Raw genomic sequence first — 23,378 nt, forward strand, 5'->3', positions numbered from 1 at the left:
CACATGCAATGGGGGGGGGGCTGTCATGGGTGCTAGACCTCCCTAAGGGGGACTTTACCCTTTCGGGACTTCGTTATTTTTACTGATTTATTTTTAGTAATTGTTGGTCGTTTTTATTAAAAAATTGTTGTGTTGTGCCATTTAAAATATTTAAAAGAATATATAATCTAACATCTAAAAAAAACGAATAATTGTTATGAAAACATTAGATGACAGAATATCTCATATAATGTTGTCATAGCAAGATTTCGTCTTTTTATGACAACATTAGACGAGAGAATATCTAAGTATATCATTCACGTATATGTAATGACCTTTTAAAAATAAATCTCAATCTCTTCTTTCGAATTTCCATTATTATAATGTGATTTACCACGTACTTCAAAATAATTACACATTATCAAATGAAAATTATTTGACTTCCCACAAGAGTCCCAAATGCGGTGTGTTGTGTGGCTCAATGGAGTGGAGAGGAAAATGAGATGTGAAAGGGGAAGATCGGAAAACACCTGGATATTGACCTTGCGACCATGAATAAAGCTATTTCAAGCAAATCCTCGGTGGTCTTCTATCTAGGCGATACTGAAAGTATCTAGCATTCTAGAAAGTGCTTAGGTACTTTTTTTACATTATTATACATGTTACTTGCGTGTAAAAACTGATGGGAATTATTTGAAAGATAATTATTTTTTTAATGCGGGGAGGTAATTTCCACGTAATTGGAATAATAAAAATATATTACAGGTTGACATATTTACGTATGCATTAGTGGGGTTGTCGCTGTTGTAGACAGTATGAATTTTAAAAAGATTCATTCTTTAGTTTTTATTTTGGCCGCTGGCACAGATAACATTTTCTTAATTAATTTTAATAGTGTGTAAAACGTGACAAACTAATTTTAATGAAGTGATTAAAAATGAAAACAATTTCATAGTACCTACTTATCTGTCAATATTCAGTTAGATAGATAGTAGGTACCTACTTTCCCTTTCAAACATTATGAAATAAAATTTAAACTTTGTTCGAAACTTGAATACGTTGAAGATTGACTTTCATATGACAGATATTGTTTTATATTTTATTTGAAAGGAACACATGATCTTCTCTGATATTTTTCTTCTGGTACCATCTTTTATCGGAGGTTGGTTATCATTATGGTAATCTTCACCTTGCAGAATTCATAGGAACAACTCTACAGAACTCCACTAGCAGACACGAAGCTAACAGAGCCATTTGAAAAATTCTATGCCAATTTTGCGGAAAAGAATGTACATATTGGCAGTGAGGTACGTAGGTACAGCATTATTGTGTTCTAGAAAGATAATTATTCGTCCGTACGCAATGAGTTAGTATTTATTATCGATCGTCCACGCCGCTCTAAAGTTTTCAGCATGTGTGTTGTTTGGGGTGACTCCTTGGGGGAGGGGTGGGTGGGGGCAGAGGAAATGAATAGGGGGTTGTGTGTAGGAAATTAAGAGGGTTCGTGAGTAATCAAAAAGAAGCTATATTTCCCCCCAAGCCACGAAATCTACGACTCGGCGCTAACGTTTAATCGTTTCGACTATTTTACAAGGCGGATCGTTATTTTAAATCAGCGTTTTATTGCCTCGGAGCTTTCACTAAAAATATATTACAGTCACATGGGCATGGTAGCAAACAGCAAGCAGTAAGCAGCAAGCAACGAGTAGCAATCACACAACTACTTCTGCCGACGTGTTACTGGCTCAGAGCTGCCACCTTCATGTTGACTGGAAACTGTTTCTGAAATTACTATTTATTATCGAAGTTCCAAATGTTCAGAATATTTTTTACGCACTGTAAAATTATTTTTTAATGTTATTATTAGTTCTGGGTCATATGTAATAAGTGACTATGTCAGATTATTATAAATTACTTACATAAGATAAACAAACAAATTATACACCGCACAATTCGTACGTATCTTCTATTAAAAGCTTATGGTTGTGTATTTAACAGGATTGTACCTCTATCTGCTCAAAGAAATCATTTCCTTTTGACGTGTTAGAGATACTTAGGTTTAGATACCTATGTTTTGTGAACAGAAAAATAATTTAATGTTTGAAATAGTCGCTACTAAAGCTTTGCAAAATTCCAAAAAATATGTATAAGTAACATGTATCACCTACTTATTCAGTTGGATTTCTTTTATTCTTACCTTATATTATTTTAACACTGGAAATGTCCGTCATCCGATGCGATATAATTTAAATAACCAAATAAGAGTCCTATTAGAGTGTATATATTACAGACACTCATGTGGGAAATAGTAAATTCACTGCGACGATTTTGCTCGATAAACAGAACCTACTTCGTGACAGATCAATAATGAAAAATCGCCGTAATAAGTATTTTGATTTGGACATAATAATGCACATTTAGCTAAAGGCCCCAGTGTCATTACCTGTACCGATGTAAGGTTGTATGTAGGCATAAGCTCAGTAAAAACCTAAAATGATTCAACGTTTAACTAAAGATAGTTACAAATAATATGTATCTACACAGGTAAATGAAACTATATTCATATTTACAAAAGGTAAAACTTTATTACTTGTAAGTAAGTCTTACCAAGAAAAAATGCCCTCTACCTATAATATTACATTCAACACCCTCCACGACACATTCCCTCAAGCAATCTAACATACATTATTTAATAATATTATTCAACGCAGGTGGAATGTTGTGTGTTCCCAAGACACTGCTGCACGCGACGTCCGAAGTTGACGCGTAAATTTCAGTGGTCAGCTTTCAGCGGGACCCGAGAAAATGCCGTGGAAACTAGAAACCTTTGCCCGGTGACACGGCTCAGGCTGTTGACGACAAACATCATCTTCATCTCCTGTCCATCTCCACGCGGCCTCCCCTCCCCCCGGCGGGTGGGGGCGCCCCTCCCCCGCGGGGCCGGCCCGCCATTGGCCGCGCCGCCGGACACCCCTCCCCCCCGCACGGGGAGGGGGGACAGAGCCTCACTCGACCGATTCCATCAAACGCTGTCCGGTGGTCAGAGCGGCTGCACCGCGTCCTGTCTGCCTCTGCTTCCCGAGCCCGTTTTGTTTACGTCCGGAGATCGCCGGATTACCTTTACCGCTAACTAACAAGTGTCCGCGCGGGTGTCAATACCACACGCGTTCAATTCAACTAACAACCTCCTCCGCACGCGATTTCAACGAGAAGTGATTTTTTTTATTCTTTTTCGATTTTTTCCATGGCGTTCTTATTTCAAAAGTGACATCAGACAAGAAGTGAAGAGCTGTCATTCTCTCGGTGCTATTTTTGACATTCCAGATTGTGTTAAATTTTGAATTACGTATCTAATTTGTTTGAAGATATTTCTGCAAAAACCGCGACTGTTTTTGTTTATCGAGAAAATTCGTCGCAGTGAATTTACTATTTCCTAAATGAGTGCCCGTAATATATACACCTATAATCACGCAGACTATATAATAATGGACTCGATACAGCATTTTTATGGGAAAATGTAAATGCTGATCTGTGCCCCAAGTTCTAAGTGACGTGTGAAGACTGAGAAGTCCCAAGGGAATGCTAGAGAAGTAGAAATATCGCCCGCTATCAAGAACGTAAATACGGGACAGCAATTAATTGCAGAATTAGCATCCACCGGCAAAGGCAAGAAGAACACACGGAACAAAGCTGTGCCTAAACAAAGGTGTTTCGCCCATTAAAAAGTCGGAAAAAAGGTAATTTTTTGGTTAATAATTTATAATTACAACGTACTGTCACTAGAACCGAAATTCCATGTGAATGTGAGACAAGAACAATGAGATTCTTCGTCGGTTACATCTGGTAATTATACGGCATCTCCCATCGGGTCCCAGACAGAAGAATAAAACAAATTAAGTACTGAGGAAGGTTTTAGAAACGATTGACTTTATGTTCGAAATGCAAATTTGATGTTCTAGTTGTTTAGAAATATTAACACCTTTCTCCGGTCCGTTGTTGCTAATGAGCTTTATTGTTTCCATTCACATTACGTTTAATTACACCGTCAATTAAAATGGGCTTATGATCGTTCCCCACAATTTTATATTAATGCGCTGTAATCGCTTTTGATTCTACCCTGTAAATAGTAATTACCCCGTTCAAAATCTTAATGTATACGTCATCACAGGTTATTACTACTCTTGTGGCATTCGCCAACCTATTCATTTCCCTTTCCTGATATACAAAACAAAGCTTCAAACTTTCCGCACTTTAATATTGATTTATTCTGATCTACTAAAAGAAAGTATTTTTTATTAAGTTTAAACGTAAATATATTTTTTTTGTAATTTTTACAGATCATAATCTTATTTCATAAGAGATTCATATTTTAAAACATTCTTATATTTACCATTATCTGTCATTCGCGATTCGCGCCTATCGTTACCATCATCTTATTATTCAAATTTGTGCGAGATAATCTGCGCCTCCCACGCAGAAGTGGCTAAATATAAATAATAACGAATGTAGGCAAAGGGAACCTGTTCTGGCAGGAGCGATCCAGATTCCCTCAGAGTAAATGCAGCCAGCCTGCATACCTCTGTACTTATATTCAGTACTGTATAGCGAGTGCGCTGAACTGCTATGATCTGATTATTATCCTGACGTCATGTGGATTTATTCATGTCTCTTGATCAAGAAGCCGCAGGATCAGAAATTACGCAAAAAAATATCAATAATTTTTCTTACCTATTATAAAAAAATCATCGAGTAGTGATTATTGGACGAAACAAATTGTTTAGGAACCTTATAAGATTATACTGTGTTTATTTTTCCATTAGAATAATATGTAGGTAGTACTTACCTATAACGTTTTATATTAACTTTTTTTGAAGTTGTCAGTCAATTAAAGATTGGCACATAGCCAGTGCAAGTGATCTAAGGATCTTATAAGATTATACTACAATTAATTTCCAGTTAGAATAACATTATAGGTCCTGTAAGAGTTTATCTTTCATTATTATTTCGTCTCTATTTAGTATACATTCGCATAGTGGAAATGCTCCGCAGTCGTACTATTCATAGTATTTCAAAAGTAGACAAAACTTCTGTCAAATGCCTAAACATCGGATTTTATAAGTCCAAGAGGAAAAAGATTTTCTTTACTTGTGACGTTTATTTAAATACCTACCAGCATGAAATAATAGATGTGATATTTCCACGCAATGTTTTTGTACTTACGTTAAAATTAATCGAAGCGCAATTCTATAATCTTTATTGATCATCGCCTTCCTTAATTGTTAAGTTGTTAAAAAATAGACAAATCCTGTGTTTGGGTATCTATTGTTTACTAGCTGTGCCCCGCCACGCGTTGCTTCAGCTCATTCTGTCTGTGCAGATAGAGAAACAATAGCGCGTGTTGCTTTTACGTCCAAAAGCTGGCGCTGTTTAAAAAAAAAAAATTTTTTCCTGTCACGGGTGACATCTATAAAATATACAAAAACACACGTGTTTTCGAATGCAACGTTGTCTAAAAACACACGTGTTTTCGAATGCAACGTTGTCTAAAAACACACGTGTTTTCGAATGCAACGTTGTCTAAAAACACACGTGTTTTCGAATGCAACGTTGTCTAAAAACACACGTGTTTTCGAATGCAACGTTGTCTAAAAACACACGTGTTTTCGAATGCAACGTTGTCTTAAAATACGGAGACAATCAGTGAAGAACTTCTGGAGATTTATAAGATTTTGTACAAACTAACTTTTTTTATATATATTAATTTCTTATCACGGTTGGTTCTTAATATTTGTCCATATAATTCAATTCAACTAGGCGGATCAGTACAGTTTAGCAATACTAGCCACGAAGGAAAAAGCCCCGATTGATTCTAGTAAGAAACAGTTTTAATTAGAGAATAATGTTTTTGGCTACAGCGACTTGATGATTGCAGGGCTTTTAGTGTTATTTAATATGTTTGAGTACTGTTATTAAACATTACTGTGACTCATTGTTTTGCACTAATGCGATGTTAATTGTTATGGTTTTCCCACGAGAACTTCCAGAACTAAAAGTAAGCATCTTGTATCACTTCGTTTATGGAAATCCATTGCGAAGAAACTAAAATATTTTTTTAATAGAAACTAAAAATATTAAATATAGATTTTTTTGTTTATATTTTTTTAAATCTTTTATGGAATAAGTTTGAAAATGTTATGAGAATAATCCTTCAACCGTTCAAGAATACCTTGAATCAAAAGTAGGAAATTATAATAAAATATCTGTACATAAGTTACGAACATGTTTTTCTTTAGAAAATAGAGAATAGAAGTCCAGCCTGCCGCTGCTGCAACTTTAAAAAAATAATGTTACAGTACGTTTAGTTATCTTTTACCATGCACTAAAAATAATGATTTGCTAGTGAATTGATACACTTTTGTCAGTTAAATGGGGTTTAAATTGGAAATAATTATTATCATAAACGTAGTATGTATATTATGTAGGATATTAATTAGTTAAGCTATATATTTTCGACTACCAAAGTACATATTTTATTGTGCTTTCTGATAAAATTCCGATAATACGTACAATATTTGGATAAAGGAAATAGTAATTTATTTATTTCTGTCATTTTTTTCCTGGTCAATCATAATCGTTACTCATGTGAAAAATGACTTAATTGTGAATTTATGGCGGGTTTATAAAAATATGCTTTTATCATAATGGTCCTGTTTATTTACAAACCATCACGGTTTTATTAACCCTCACTTTGTAATAAAAATAAGCATAATTTTAGAAAATATCTTCAAAAGAAAACAGCCCGAAGCTATTTTGTCATTCATACCGAGCGTTTTCCAGTGCTCTGAATTAAAGTAAGCCAAATTATTACTCATAATGTATTTTTCAAGTGTCCCGATTGAATACAATAAAGCATATTCTAATTCAGATTTTCAGTAGAATATGCGTTATTGCAATAACGCATATTCTACTGAAAATCTGAATTAGCAAATATCTTCCTCAGATTAACCCTTCATGTTAGTACAATAACGCATATTCAACTGAAAATCTGAATTAGCTGATATCTTCCTCAGATTAACCCTTCTTACTAGTACAATAACGCATATTCAACTGAAAATCTGAATTAGCGGATATCTTCCTCAGATTAACCCTTCATATTAGTACAATAACGCATATTCAACTGAAAATCTGAATTAGCTGATATCTTCCTCAGATTAACCCTACATGTTAGTACAATAACGCATATTCTACTGAAAATCTGAATTAGCAGGTATCTTCCTCATATTAACCCATCATGTTAGTACAATAACGCATATTCTACTGAAAATCTGAATTAGCAGGTATCTTTCTCATATTATCCCTTCAGGTTAATTTGTACGCTTTTGGGACTCACAGGAATCGTTGTGTCTTCTTACTGTTAAATTTGATCTAAAAGGTGTTATGAAGAGATAACACCTTGCTTTATACTAAAATCTAGAAGTTAATCACAGAAGAATTACACCTTTATGAAGCTAGAGGTACCGACCGCAAATTTGAGACTTCGCGATTTTTTCATTGATTATTTTATATGAAACGACAAAAGTTGAGGTGACGATAACGTTTGTAATAAATTTGCCTAATAAAATAGGTTTTTATATTTTTTTCTTTAATTTTTTTTATGTTTCGGTTCAAATTTTAAAGTTTAAAAAAACATTTATGCTAACTCTAATAATAAAATGTGAGAGCATATTTCATCGCCTTTAAAAAACAGTTTTTATTTTTCGGATACATAAAATATTCCATTTATTTGGATTTTATTGCAATGGGGAAGTTCTCCGAACGTCCCACAGAATATGGCCGAGACCTTAGGAGTTAACTAAAAACTACATAGAAATCATAATAATTAAAATAAAATAAATTTGATTGAACCTTTATCCTCATGATGATGGTTCGGTTCGAACTGAAACCGGTTTGTTAGAAATATATATAATAAAGTGGTATTCAAACAAACTTATTTTTAATTATTATAATAATGTATACCCACAAAGTGTTTGCCACAAGTGAAAAATTATTTAGAAATCACTTAATTTTTGTTTACAAACATTTGCTAGCGATTTACTTACATCTTCAACCTTAAAAAATAAGATTTTAAATGCAGTTTTACATTCATCAGAAAATTACCCCAAAACATACATTCCACACTAATCTTTTCCTTGAAACACACAGGTAGGAAGCAGGTAGTACTACCGAGATGATACTACATCTTTTAACATATCAAAAGAACCCGTTTCCACGTAGGACAATCTAACGTGAGGGATATTTCCACTCAAACATATTGGGTTTTTCTTTATACCCTGAGTCACCTCACATTCTACCGTGCATACAACACACAATGGCTTAATGTTAATGCTTCGTGTATTCTTGTTATTTTATGTACCTAGTAACACTGTACAATGAATAATATGACAATCCCGGATCTGGTGACTGCAGCAATACCTAGATTTATTTCATGTAACTTCTGATATGGGCCTGCCTTTCGTCGACTGCAAGGATACGTGGTCTATATTACTATATACCTAATATAAATATATTAAATACCTACCTGCTATTTATTTATAATGTTGTGAAAAGTGAGTAGATTGGTTTCAGCTGAAATCTACATACCGGTTTTTCGAAATGCGAAAACCGTAAATCAGTGTTTCAGATTAAATAATGAGAAACGGTTGCAAACGCAAACTTGATAGATTAGTGTCAAAGGTAATAATTATTGTTAATTTAATTAAATGGTACACTGTGATTCTAGTCAGATTGCAAAACAGCTTTTTACGGACGCTGAAAGTTCTAATTTATTTCTTGCGCACACCCTAAAGATATATTACGACAATATTAATGGCTTACTATTGAAGAAATAATATACCTAATGCTGTTGTTTTTATTAAAAACTATTGCCTTACGAGTCGAGATTAATTCTAGGAAATCAAAGCCATATATAGCATTATATTACATGTGTATAAAAATTCTGCTCGTGCATCATTTTATTGCTGATGTGAAAAAAAACTGCGCGATTTTCATAAAATGATAAATGCAAATACATCTTAATTCCGAAGAAATACTGGTCATCATAATAAATAAGTTTAAAAAGTTTTCTTTGGTGTGTTAAAAGGCAAACTCTCAGCATCCGTGAAGTTCAATTGATGAAAAATCTAAAATAACACCAAAAGTAAACACTTTATATAAGTTATCTCCGACGTTCGCGAATTTAAAATACTTTGTAAGTTATTTTTTTTGTAAAATAAATCCTAGACTTCTGTTTTATAATGTTTTTATTCCTACTGATTTAAATAATCCGTACAGCCTGGGAGGTGACATTTCTGCAGTAAAGCTTACATCATTGAGTATGGCCAAATCTTGTGCATTCTTGCAATGCTTGTGCAGCAATAGATGGGTGAATGTTAAAGTCAAAGAGATATTTAAAAAATTATACGATTCTCAGTCACGATTAAAAACTTCTCTTAAATTTTTCTCCCTTTAAACCAGTGAAGAATCTTTTAAAATTGATATTTTTTTAGTGCGTACTCATTTTTTTTATTTAACACGTAATTCTTTATGCTAATAATCTATCATTTCCTTTTTTTTGCTTTTACTTTTGGTTTGAATTTGTACCAAAAAGCACACAAAAGTTGGTTAAAGTGGCAATCGCCCCAATTTGAGTACCTAGCTATCGCTACGCTTGTTCGAAGTTACGCAAAGCCATTCTTCGGCAACTCTCTATTCTCGAATATTTTTGTAAAACAGGTAAATATATAAATATACTTCACTCTCGTGATGATGAAAACATGCTTGTTGAAGCTGAACATAGGACCTGTCGCAATCTGAATGACATTTCAAACGTCATTGCACAACCTGTGTTATGTGTAACTTCTCATTCCATCATTCAATTTTTCAAACAATCTAAGAAGAAAGAAATTAAATTATTAGGCTTTCCTTGAAATAACTCAGTGGAACATTTATTAGTTATAAGCAATGCATTGAATTAGTTAATTTGAAAAGAGAATACACAATTTCAATAGTCTATGAGCACTCTGATTTTTTTATTATTTCCGCGTGTTAATTTTCGCGGCAACCACGCTCCACCCTTGCGTTCCTCGCTCTTTCGTTTTCTTAAACACATGCAAAAATGTTAGAGATTTTCGGGTTCAACCCTCGCGGCTCGCATCACTCCTTCTAATTGCACCTCCCCCTCATGCTTACCCGCAGCCTCCGCTCACCCACCGACACCCACCGCGACCAGCCCGACACACCCCCACAAGAGCCTACCGATACTCTACACACGATTCTTTTTTACTCGGACACCCCAATACGAATGAGAGAGACGGAAAACCAGACGGAAATTAGTATTGCGCGGGGGTAGTTTAGTTTTGTCTTTTCCCGCCGGGACGGATCAGAGGGGGACAGACGACGCGGGGCGAGTGTTTTAACGTCGCGGCCGTCGCGGCGCTTGCGTCTTTGTCTAATCGGATTCATTAACGTCGGATCCGGGAATTATGCGTCCATTGGCAGTCCGAGGAAGGCCGACAGATGCACCGCGGCAGCCGACAGAGCCGCACGCGCCCTCCGCTCGTTCATTCGACACAATCTCACTTCACCTGAAAGCTTCTCCATCTGTCAAAATCACCCGCCGAAAGTTTGACGTTTTGCCGGTGTTTCGCGCGCTTTTTTCCCAACGCACGGCTTGTAAAGATTCCGCCGAAAATTTTCGGATCTTTTTAAAGATAGATAGATTAAAAGTTTTTTTCTCAAATGAACATTTTGTTGAAAAATCGGAAAATGAACTCTAAAATAAGTGCGGATAGAATTTATGACTGATAGAATACTGCAATATTCTTCTTGTTATCAGTTTGTGTTACCTTTGAAGGTTTGTTAAAGACAACATTTGAACATTTTTAAAGCAATCTTTATCTGAAATGCCTTCAAAACAATGAACTGGTTTTAATGTGAGAAATTGATGATAAGGAACCTTGTTGGTGAATTGAATTAATTGGAAGTAAAACTGTATTGTTTATAATATTGTAATATGATCATGATGTCATTAATTACAAAAGAAACTATCGGGTGGTTAATTAAACTTTCTTAACAAACGGGCAACTTTTAATACAACTCAATTGAGAGTTGAAAACATTTATAAAACCATAATAAAGTCTCGATAATAATACAGTGACAAAACGTTATCTAAAAGCAGTGTTCGCTTGTTGCAGCTTGGCATGAGCAGCAGGAGCAGCACCCAGCAGTACTAGACCGAGAGCCGACCGGAAACAGACCCTCCGCCCCTGGAGCAGCCATGGCCGCCACTGGACAGCAGGAGCACTACAGTCTGCGCTGGAACAATCATCAGCATCACCTGCTGCGCGCTTTCGCCGCCCTGCTCAGGGCTGAAGCCCTGGTAGACGTGACGCTCGTGTGCGCCGAGGGCCGCGTGCGCGCCCACAAGGTCGTGCTCAGCGCGTGCTCGCCCTTCTTCCGCCGCATCTTCTCCGAGAACCCGTGCAAGCACCCCGTCATCGTGCTCAAGGACTTCCACGGTTGGGAGGTACAGGCCGTGGTGGACTTTATGTACCGCGGGGAGATCAGCGTGGCGCAGGAGCAGCTGAAGATGATCATCAAGGCGGGCGCCGCCCTGCAAGTGCGCGGGCTCGTCGAGCAGGAGGGCCGCGAGCAGAGTCCCGAGGGCGCTCCATCTCCCGAGCCCCCGCTCTCGGAAGGTTTAGAAGAAGTTTGCCCCGTGTCCCCCGTAGCCGTTGGCTCCCCGGTGGAGGCGTGTTGTTCCCCGCTGCCGCGCCGCAAGCAGGCCCGCCCCAGGCGCCGCTCCGGAGAAGGACCCCAGGACCTGTCTCTTGGCGGGCCCCGCAGGAGCCCTTCGGCTGGTCTGCGCGAGGCCAGGCGCCCCAAGCTGGAGAGCGAGGACCTGCGCCACAGCCCCGAGGCCCCCGCGCCCCCACCCCCGCCACGCCTGCCGCCCCCCGAGCCCATGCCCTACCCTCCAGCACCCTCCGTATCGGCCATGGCTCTAACACCACCCCACAGTAAGTACTAACACCCCTTCATAATACTTGCATTGTTACTATTTCAAATGACATTTGATAATATTTCTCCTGGCGGGATGATGCTTTTGATAAAATAATTTGTGTTTCCGCACCAGCGGTATTCTCAATGTTTTTTTGTGAATAATCCTTAGATTTCTTTTAACTTCCATGAAAAGAAATTTAGAATCTTCTCAGAAAATTGACAATCTTTCTATGCACAAACAGGTAGGTATATTCTGATATTCTGAAAGGTTTAAATACCTATCACTTTTAATTATTATGCTGAAGCCTTCGTTATTGATAATAATTCTACTAGAACATAGCTTTCGTTTATTTCCATCGTTGTAAGATTTTTTAAATTAAAATAAATTAAACTAAATCATTGTTCAATACCCTTGAAGCTTATAGTCCATCTTGATACACCAATAATTTATAGTGTCGTGATAGGTCGCAACATATAATAATTCCCTCAATCTTGATGCAGATTAAATTCTAAACATTCCTCAACATTTTTACCCACATTTATCAAAGTCTTTTGATACTCAAATGGGTGGAGTATTAAACGTTAAATACACATGTTGTAGAAACTATCTTACACCGTGTAATGAATTAAACATTAACATCTCTTAAATTAAAGTAAAAGCTCACCTGGGCGGTTCGTTTTCAATTAACTTAAATTTAATCATCATACCTGTGTGAATTAATATCAAAACCATATATTTATTTTATGGGGCAATTCAATTGTTACAAGTGAGTTCAATTATTACTGCTTGTGTGAAGACTTTCTTAATTTTTAAATTCGATGCAACCTACATCCGTACAACTGCAAAATCATTGTTTACCTCATACGAACGTTTTATATGCCTACGTAATTTATAATGACTAAAAACATTTAACAGATCAATCATAAAACTAATCGGAAAGTGGTTGATTATGAAACAACATTTAAATAATACGACTTCTAAAAATATTCAACTTGTTTTCAAGAGGGGGTGAGTTTATAGCGGTTTTATTGTCTGTATTTGTTAGTATACATGTAGGTATTTGCAGATTAGAAATTATGGTCCAATTATTTCAGTTGCTAGTTAATGTGATATACGTGGTTAAGGTAGTTAAATACTTATAGGTAATTTTATTATAATTATTATAATCGACGCCTGTCATCTAATCGATACTTATGATTCATCGATTGATTGCTTTATAATGCAATTATTATTATAATTTTCTAAAAAAGCTGAGCGTTGTATGACCTTCCGCCATTTGTAAAAACCATTGAACCATCAAAGTCAAACACAACAATCCTTGGATATTAAGACTGTAAAAAAATACGTGTTTTTATCTGTTATTCACGCATTTGCTTGATCTTCGTATAAATATCAATATTATTTTATATCGTCAATTTTAATATTTTTTGATGTGTTCATAGCTTCACACAAGACTTGGTATTAGAATGTGAATGTCATTAAATGTTATTGCATTTATCATTCCAATTAAAAAAAACCCACTCCCGGATGCATTCTGCATGTTTAGTACCTACTGCTAATGAACTGATCGGTAGGATGGTTATTAATAAAAAGGGTAGGAAAATTATTACGTAATTTTAAAATGCAAATTTAATTTATTTACCTTTCAAACGAAATATACTTTGTGAAATAGTTCGCCGAAGAAGTTTCTGAATGTAACAAGTTTGCACACTGTTCATTGTCTTTTATATTTATTGGATCCCCTTTCAAATGGTACAAGAACATAGGCGCGCTGTCGCCATATATTTTGTTAAGAATATTTTTTTCACAGTACAATAGTACCGAAGTGTAATAAACCACCTTAATATTGCAGATTTGAACGTCTCCACAGCATCTTAATTGCGTAACCTGCGAACTTTTAAGAGCCGAATCGCTCTCACGATCCAAATATTAAATTCGGCTATGAACACATGAAGGCGAGCAACGCTCTGCATACACGTTTTAATTAAAATAATAACAAATAGCGTGTACATTGTATACCCACACTCGTATGCGTTGGAACAGAAATACACAATGTTGTCGAGTGCCCATTCTTCGAGCTTTGCCCGCCCGACTACTTTCAGATTCCCAAATTGGGATTTTTATTCATGTGTGATTTGATTATTATCTCGTTTCTTGATTATCTCTTCTTTGTTAGAAAACAAACCAAGACACGCTTAGCTCTGCTGCTAATGACGGCCTAAGATTCGAGACATAAAGAAATCGCGCTGTCCGAACCATTATTTATGGGAACGGAAAACTCCGTGGATTGAACTAAGTTCTTAAATGTGCCTTTAATACGTTGACGTCACTTATACTAAATACGAAATGAGATAAATAAAAAACTGTTATGGTTTAATAAAATTCTAATATACCATCGTACAAAGTGATTATCATAATAATCGTCGATAAAATTATCATAATACTACACGCCTTTCTAAAAGTACAGGTTGTGGTAGGGCATCGGAAAAAATCATATTATTTCCATCATATTACAAAATGCGTTAGACATGAGGAAAGAGACTTTAGTTCAATATTTTAAATCGTACTATTATATTCACAGCAGCCCATTTAGTCTCAATTCTAGTATTCCAAGCTTACTAATTTTTTTTTTGTAAGTTGGAATTCAATTTAGTCAGATCTTGTAGGGTGAGTTTATTTGAATTTACATTAAAAACGATTCAACTCTTCACTTTTGCGAATGTGTACAAGATTATTATTGTTCGCCCGCGGATATCAGGGTAGAAAATAAAGGCACAAATATGTGTCATGCAAATAATCGGAGAGCGTTTAAAAAGATATATATTTCTGAGTGAATTATTCACGAAACAGATTTTCACAATTACGTTGACTATTTACGGATGGATGAAAGTTGTCAGTATCATTAATTAATTATTATTATATAAGAACTTTTGTGAATAATATTTTTACAAGACATGACATATCATTGGTATAGGCGTACTAAAATAACGACGAACGTGCAAGATTAATAAAGGGGTGCTTAGATGTAGAGTGTAGAGCGAAAGACCGATGTGTTTGAATGTGAATGAAGCGAAGAGTTTGTGCCAAGACTGACTTGTTTGTCGGTCCATCCTCTCTGCCAACGAAACGGCTAAATGGCTAATCATCACCCCATCATGGCATAACCATTAATCGTATAATTAGTTGCAAAAATAATAATTTTATAAATCTGCATAATTTTAATTCGGATTACTGGGTGAATTGAGATCGAGGTACCAGGCGCGCAGAAGGGCGCTGGATAACAGGTATACATTATACACACGAGTATATTCGCTCCGGGCCTAAATGCCGGCGGTAGCAATAGTAATTATTAGTACAGTGCGTGGCATAATACATAATCGCAAGCTCGGAAGTGTTCCGGCTATCAGCGCGCTGCCAGGGAACCTGTTTGATGAGCTTTTTTTATTGGCGCATTAAGAGCTTTAACTTACTCGCGGAGGTGAATTGATATTAAGATAGTTCACCTAAGGAAAGATACTGATCACTTTTTTGTTTTTTTTTTTATTATTATTATTGACATAGTTTAATTTTGCTTTTTATTTGTTTATCGAAGAAAACGTAAATTTCTATTGACATTGTTACTTCAATATCATATCATGTAGCATATTGACGTATTTATTAGTTATTAGTAATGAAAGTGTAGGTAACTAAACTTTTTTACGCAAAACAAATCATGTTTCAACGCACTTTAAAGTGTGAACTTTGTAAATTATAGCCGACAAGAAATAATGGTTGCTAAAAGTAAATTTTACAAATAATAACGATTATCAATGGGAGTTTATTTATATTTTCCACGAGGTTACATTAAATTTAGAAAACTTCCCGGAAACAAAAAAGCGTTCGTGTTCAAGAAATTAATTTCCTGCCGTACATTTTTATTTACAATGTATAATAAATAGTAATTCTTTTCTCCACTTTATTTGAATACAAGTCAACTAGTTTTAGGCATAAAAAAACAAATTCATATATTTTGTTAACATTTGAGACACTTAGATGGTTTGGACATGTATAGCAAATGAGCGAAGAAAGGAGTTTAAGAAAAATATATGACGCAAATATGAATGGTAGCAGAAATCAGGGATTATCTCGTGGATTATTGGATGGCTTAAATTTTAACTTCTCAAGTAAATTCCACTTTTAAATTAGTGGGTTGATTTTGGGAAACCTCCCTTAGCGATGTGTAGGTATATGCCTACATAACATATTCTGATAACAGTCTGTCAGCACATACGGTCTTCCTCCTCTCTCCCGTGGGGATGTGTAACTCCCATCTCGCTCACCTTAACTCCTGCCCCAAGACGTAACGTATTGCCGAAATGTTACGAGGTTCCCCCCAACAACCACATTTGCTGGGTCTGAGTCTGAACATTGTAGAATGTATGTAAGTATATACGCAAGATGAGTAAGTAAGCGTGTATTGGCTTTAGGGAAAAACGATGATGTTATGAAATTGCTGTGTTAAAGAAGCGAATAAAACAAACAAATTAAAGAAATTTGCCTCATAAGGATTTGATAATAAGCATACGTGCTGAGTTCGCTAAATATATTCTCATGCTATCATTATTTCTTGGAAAAATTCGGTTATTTCTAATACTAAAGTAAAGCATGCCTACATTTGTAAAACTCACATTCAAATTTTTTTAAGAAACCTTACATTCTGATGAAGAAAAACAATTTATGTATGTCTAAGTTACCCAACTTAAGAACAGGCTACTTGTATTATATTGTACATACACTTCAAAAACGATTTTCCTGTATACTAAATCAGCTCAAATCCGACGGAAAGCAAATGTTGGAGAATAGTTCTTCTCCGATTTATACCTAACTATTTAACTGGGTTCTTATTATTCCTAAAGAGATCAAATATACCTATATAAATTATTATTTATCAATAATAAAGAGTTTGCGATAAACTTTAAGAAGAAACGACGCATTATTAAATATCACTGATCCCATTACATTATTATAAACTCGTGGTTTTTTCTTTGCCGAAACTTCGAGGAATCTGAATTTTTAAACGATTTCGCTTAAGTCGACTCCTTTGTTATTTATTCGACCTTTTTAGGATGAAGTACCTACCAAGCCAACTATCCAAGTACACGGCTAGGTACATCCGGCGCCTCTTGGTAATTGGATTTAATCGTGTTTTATACGCTGGTTGATAAAAGTGAAAACTTTTACAACCTTTTAAAAATATCTGAGCTTGAATAATAACAATATTAGTGCTAGTTTTATCTTACCGTTTGAGTTAATAAAGAAAAACTGTTGACCCGATAGAATACGCAACTTATTTTATTTATTTATAAAAGACGTAACTATTAGACTGTATATGGTACGAACTACTAATATAGTATAGGTAATACTCTCCAGTTAACATTTTGGTCTTTATTGTACTTCCATAACATATTATCCTTTAGCATATTGACGTATGTATTAGGTTATAGAAACGAAAGTGTAGGTTTTTTAAAAACGCATAACAAAACATGTGTTATTTCAAATTGTGAACAATAAGAAATTTAAAAAAAAACACTCAGTTTATCAGAATATACTTATAATATGTGATGTGTATTCTCCATGTATATACCTATTATCGTTCTTTAAAACTGAATCGTGTATTGTTTCATAGAGCTTTCACATGCACAATCGAAATAGTAAATAGTGAATTCGGTAACTTAAAATTTAGTTCTAAATAATGTTTATTTTTCCAAATTAATAAACAATTTTTTGCGTATGTAATAATTGAAGACTTAGTTAACAAGGGATTGAACCCGCGACGCTTTAGACCACTCGGCTGTGCCCGATTGGTATTTATTATATATTTTCTAGTTTATTTAATTGTTATTGTTTTAATTAAAACGCATCGCATGAAAATAAATCCGCTTTAACTGCACTCGACTTGGCCATTATTCCTTAAAACAAATAGAACTTCCACGACTTTCACTTTACTCTGAATTCTGAAAGTGCATATAATATCAAATTCCTCTACTTATGTGATCATTAATTCAACTTTGACGAGAGTAAATACTGACTCAACGACTAACAACGCAACGCATCCCCTGAACTTACCTCCAGGGGAAGTGCTCCAAACTTTTCATGAATGGATGAGTAACTTTACTCAACAGTTGCAACGTACATAACCCCCCCATTCACGTGACGTAACAACCCCAAACACATTGCGTACAAATCACGTGAATGTGTAGGAAGACCACATCCACCCCCTTGAAGCTGTGCTTTCAAGGGGTGTTTCGTGTTTACCTTTTGCTCACGTGCCGCGAGCTGCTTTCCATTGAGGCCTGAAGGTATCACATATGAGGTGGTTGTGTGACGCATGCGTGGATGCACTCGGAAAACGTGTTTTCCACGTGGGTTTCCGCCACGTGCTTTCTTCCACCGTCATATCATTAAAACCTATATAGGTGTGGAAACTTCAACATTTTAAAATATAAATCATTTTAAATCTATGCATATATTCAATATCACCATATTGAGTAAAAATGTTTTCCTAATAACATTTTAATCTCACATAACTATATATTTTGTTTATTTATCGTTCGAAACGTTTACAGAGTTAAATTATTTTCTTTGTTATTATAAAAACTGTATAATAAATGTGAATGGTAATAAATAATAAATGTGAATGGTAGCAGAAGTCGGTGAAGCCCGAGGAAGACATGGCACAATCAAGTGAATCAGATACTTGAATCGGGCCATGTCAAGAGTCAGAATAATAGAAGAGCATGTATGAGAGGATGTATGAATGTGAATGAGGCAAGAAGTCTGTGCCAAGACCGAGTTGTTTGACGGTCCATCCTCTCTGCCTACCCCTGCGGGGAAACGGCTGGATGGTTAGTTAGTTGTTAAAAGCTATACAACCATCAATTTTTTCTTTTATAAATATATCATTAATTTTTTACAATAAATATACAAATTATTACATGTTACACTGTGATAAAGGCTCTTGTGTTAGGTGGGGGAATTTATGTTGAAATAATAAAGTCATATAGGTACTAAAATATTAAGTAAAATAAAAACGCATAATTTATTTTTTATTTCCATTCAGTTACAATAATATCTTCAATATTATTTTTAATTTGATACATTTTAGGAGTAATGCTTATAAATATTGTACTAAATAAAAAAAAGTGATCTGTTAAGGCGATGCACTACGTCGTGTAATATTTTAAATTGAGCCGCTATCAATATTAACCCTTAAGTAAATGGCAATACGGTTTAAATTCCCGCTTAACACCATCCGCCTGTTTTGATTCATGCAAGAAAAAAACATTGCCAAAAAGTGCCTTTTATTTTATTTTGTGGATGTTCAGGCATAAATATTTAAATTTTTTTCGATCATTTTATAAATAACTTAATTTTCCACATTATACAATAAAATTATAACCGAAAATGTGTTCGTAAGTAGGAGATTTTGAACTTTAAAGCAGTTTTCATAGGCCTTACATTATTTTTTTTTCTGGGCTTATAAAAAGACTTATCTAAAAAATACTCGATTATTTCAAAGGCCAAGATGTATTCTACTAGCAGTATTTAATTAAAGCATCTGAAACATTTCTAGGCAACCAAATTTTCAAACCAAAAACACATGATTTTGCATTACTACGTATGGCATCGCCTTAATAGAATAATTAATAAAAAATGTATTTAAGATAGGTTAACCTTGTAGAATATGTAAAGCCTTACTACCTACTCGATTTGAAATAAATACCCACCAATAAATTATCTAAAGTTCTGCGAAAGTTAAACTATCCCTGAAGTAGGGTTATTCCACACATGTGAGGCGGTTTTCCCTTGGCAAGATACGTAAAGTAAACTAAAGTTATCTGAACAACTTAAGTCAACCGACAAAGAGCTTTAATCTGTTAAGTTGTCCGCAAGAACTGAACCACAAACATTTGTCGTGTAAGTTTAGTGAGAAAATCATTTTCACCATGCGAGTTTCAAACATATTGTTATTTAAAGTGGCAAAAATATTTCTAAGAGCTTGTATTATAAGAGCGTAAGTTACATAAGTAAGATAGTTTTATCACTGTTTGTATGTCTGAAAGAAATAATCGGCCATAATTCTACAAGATTAGCTTCATCTGATAATCATGATGATTGCTCTTAATTCAGTCAATAGTCATCAACGTATAGTTGTTTATGTATGCTTTAATTTCAAAACATGTACTTACTATTATTCTAAAAACCTTTTAACTATTAACTAGTGGTGCTATGAACATTAGTAGATCTCACGTCCATAAAGTATTTTTCTAATTTTCTCTTTTTTTAAAATCAAAACCAATATTTCCTCACAATCATAAGAAGTGAGTAGGTACTTAAATACCTATCTACTTATTAATTACATGTTATACATTCCAATAAAAGAATTATACAATTTCTGTAAATAAACGTCACTATCTCAATATTCAAAATGCGAATACGTTCAAATAAATACGACAAATTTACAGACAGACATAATGCAAAACGGTCGAGTTTTATAGTCAATTATTTATATTTTCTAGGATTTAGATTTCTTTTAAAAGTCGGCCGTTTTTTTGTTTTTAGTTTGGTATTTTTGTTTCCGTGTAGGTATGTTTGGCTATCAAAGTTTTTATGTCGAGAGTGGATACGTAGTGCAGAATTTTTTTGATAGAATATAGTAGTACGCTATAGAGGGTGATTCAAAAAATGAACTTTCTGAAATGCAACAATTTATTTTGTAGATGACGATTTGAATGTGCTTCAAACACCCATATTAGAACACCTACATATTATATATACCGATATATAGATATTAATTAGTATGTTTGTATTGTTGCAGTGTTCGGTTTAGATTCAGGCCTCGGGCTGTTCCCGGCCGGCCTGGACCCCGGCAAGCTGTACAGCCCGCTCATGGACATGCCGGACCCGCGCGCGCCCCACCACGACCCGCACATGTTCAGTAGCGTCAAGAAAAAGTGTAAGTCTAGCTACCTCTACCTTCTTGCTTTCAATAGGGTGAAAGTCATCTGTCCGCTACCACGTTAATATAATAATATGATAGTAGTTGAACCACGCTGTGAGCTTAAATAATGATCCTTTTGTTTGTGTGTCCAGGGCGCCCAAAGGGCCAACACAGCGCCCCCCGCGGCGGACCTCCGCGCTCCTGGACCAACGCTGAACTGACCGAGGCTCTGCAACACGTATGGAACAAGAAGATGACAACCAGCCAAGCATCCCGGATATTCGGCATCCCCTACAACTCGCTCCTCATGTACGTCAGGGGCAAGTACGGCAAGAGCCTCAAGCTCGAGCAACTGCGCAAAGACTGCATCGGGGGCCCTCTCGACATGCTCAGCATGGGCTCCGGAAACAACAACAACAACACGCCCAAACACCACGTCAAGGACGAGCAGAACATGAACTCGCTGAACCAGAGGCCGGCCAGCTCCGAGCCGGACCTCATGTCCAGCCCCATGTTCAACCCCTTCTCACAAGGATTCTACCCAGAGTTCCCGCCCGGCTTCCCCATGCCGCTCAACATGCTGCACCTCCTCCCCCATAACGACAAGTCCCGCGACCTGTACGGGCAGTCCATGCCGCTAGCGCTGGACGTTCTGGCAGGCAAAGAGGACGACTGCAAGAGTGACAGATCCAAGGAGAACTCCGCGGACGAGGACACGGACCACATGTTCAGACCGCCGTTGCTCTCCAGGGATGAGCGGAGAGAGATACTCCAGCAGAACGGCCAAGATTAGGAACACGACAACCCCTCTGCGTCCTGTGATATAGCCGAGAAACGAACCAAAGTGTACAGAGACGTTCAATTGTTCCCTGATAGATGTCGTTAATTTATTTTATCCTTTAGGTGTGAGATAAGAGCAAGGACGACATAAGTAAGAAGAAATTGATCTCATGCTTGTTGTGAAAGGTATGGATTCGAATGTAAACTAAATAGGAAATATTAGCATTTTGTAAGTATCTTATTCGAGTAAGGAAATTAAGCCGAATCGTATTATACCGTGTTCAATCGACGCGTGAATAAAAACTAGTTAATATTATGTCGGTGAAACTGTAACATTCTAAATGTTAACGAACGCAAATTTTATTGCCGTTGATTTTGGTTCCTTTTTTTTATCTTATCCAATTTATGTATGTAAGTGAATTGAGAATAATGTGAGTTAATACATGGCACTGACATTTATTTCTTTAGATATTTTAATGTGATATATTTTTATTAGGTAGAAACATTATAACTTATTAGATACAAAATATTATGATCACGTAGATATATTATATGTCGTTGATATGATCAACCAAGTGCAATAAATGTTTTCTTTTAATTTGTTGGTGAGTTTCACCCGCGTCTAAACTTGCGTAGAAGAGAGCTTGCGTGAGAGAGAAGTGTAAAAGGGAACGTTCATGAAAACAGATCTGCGATATACCCAGTGAACTTTATTCCGCATTCCGGCTGTTTTGCGCTAAGAAATCACTGTGTTTTGATTGTCGGTGAATTTCACCCGCGTCGAAACTTGCGTAGAAGAGAGCTTGCGTGAGAGAGAAGTGTAAAAGGGAACGTTCATGAAAATAGATCTGCGATATACCCAGTGAACTTTATTCCACATTCCGGCTGTTTTGCGCTAAGAAATCACTGTGTTTTGTTTGATTGATATTATTTAAATGTGTAAGATAACCATCGTTTATATTAGATGTTTAATATATGTACAGAATGCAGGGAATATAAATTTTTGACCTCTCTCTTTTAATGTTTCACTCACTGGAGTTAACTGTTTTGAAATAGACCGTGTTATTTACGTAAATGGTGTAATAATGATTTGGTTGATTAATCAGCGATTAAGTTTTGAATACATTGTTATAATAATTCATATTTAATATCTACACTTTAAGTTCTATACATAGATGTAAAAATACTCGATTCAAAACCATCTTGCACACAATGTTCAAATTTCCATGAGCTTTTTTTCTATGTAATGAAGTAAATCAATATAATATTATAACTTATAAATACTAAACCTTATTGTAATTTGTAACTAAATGGTGACTATAGAATGCTAATTGGCATTTCTTATTATTTATAAAATATATCTTAATCAAAGAGAAACAAACCTCACTAAAATGCTATTACTTTCTTACCGTTGGATAAACTAAGAATATTAATGAGATTTTGTCATAGTAAAACTTACATAAATTTCAACAATAAAAAAGACTGATATGTTATTTATCTATATATATTTTTATAAATCTCGCCGGCAGCAAACTTTAACAACAGTTCCATGTTAAATAGTGACAGTACAACAATAGTTTCTACTTCATAACATATTCA

General features: G+C 35.5%; 1 protein-coding gene across 1 annotated transcript; it reads left to right on the top strand.

The window, feature by feature from the left end:
* The first annotated feature begins 3,136 nt into the window (after window positions 1-3,136).
* Window positions 3,137-22,982, top strand: lov (BTB/POZ domain-containing jim lovell protein). Its single transcript, XM_089632821.1, has 4 exons — window positions 3,137-3,716; window positions 11,211-12,035; window positions 20,877-21,014; window positions 21,152-22,982. The coding sequence occupies exons 2-4, from the start codon at window positions 11,294-11,296 to the stop codon at window positions 21,790-21,792; spliced, it is 1,521 nt and encodes a 506-aa protein (XP_089488947.1). The 5' UTR covers window positions 3,137-3,716; window positions 11,211-11,293; the 3' UTR covers window positions 21,793-22,982.
* The last annotated feature ends 396 nt before the right edge of the window (window positions 22,983-23,378 follow it).

This window comes from Hesperophylax consimilis, chromosome 1 (assembly GCF_061612785.1).
Source record: "Hesperophylax consimilis isolate HC1 chromosome 1, BYU_Hcon_1.0, whole genome shotgun sequence".
Lineage (NCBI taxonomy): Eukaryota > Metazoa > Arthropoda > Insecta > Trichoptera > Limnephilidae > Hesperophylax > Hesperophylax consimilis.

Bases quoted from the DNA above. Each gene is read 5' to 3' on its own strand.
- lov (XM_089632821.1), top strand. From the start codon at position 11,294: ATGGCCGCCACTGGACAGCAGGAGCACTACAGTCTGCGCTGGAACAAT. The intron at 12,036-20,876 runs GTAAGTACTAAC...GTATTGTTGCAG, and splicing joins GGCTCTAACACCACCCCACA to TGTTCGGTTTAGATTCAGGC. The intron at 21,015-21,151 runs GTAAGTCTAGCT...TTGTGTGTCCAG, and splicing joins CAGTAGCGTCAAGAAAAAGT to GGCGCCCAAAGGGCCAACAC.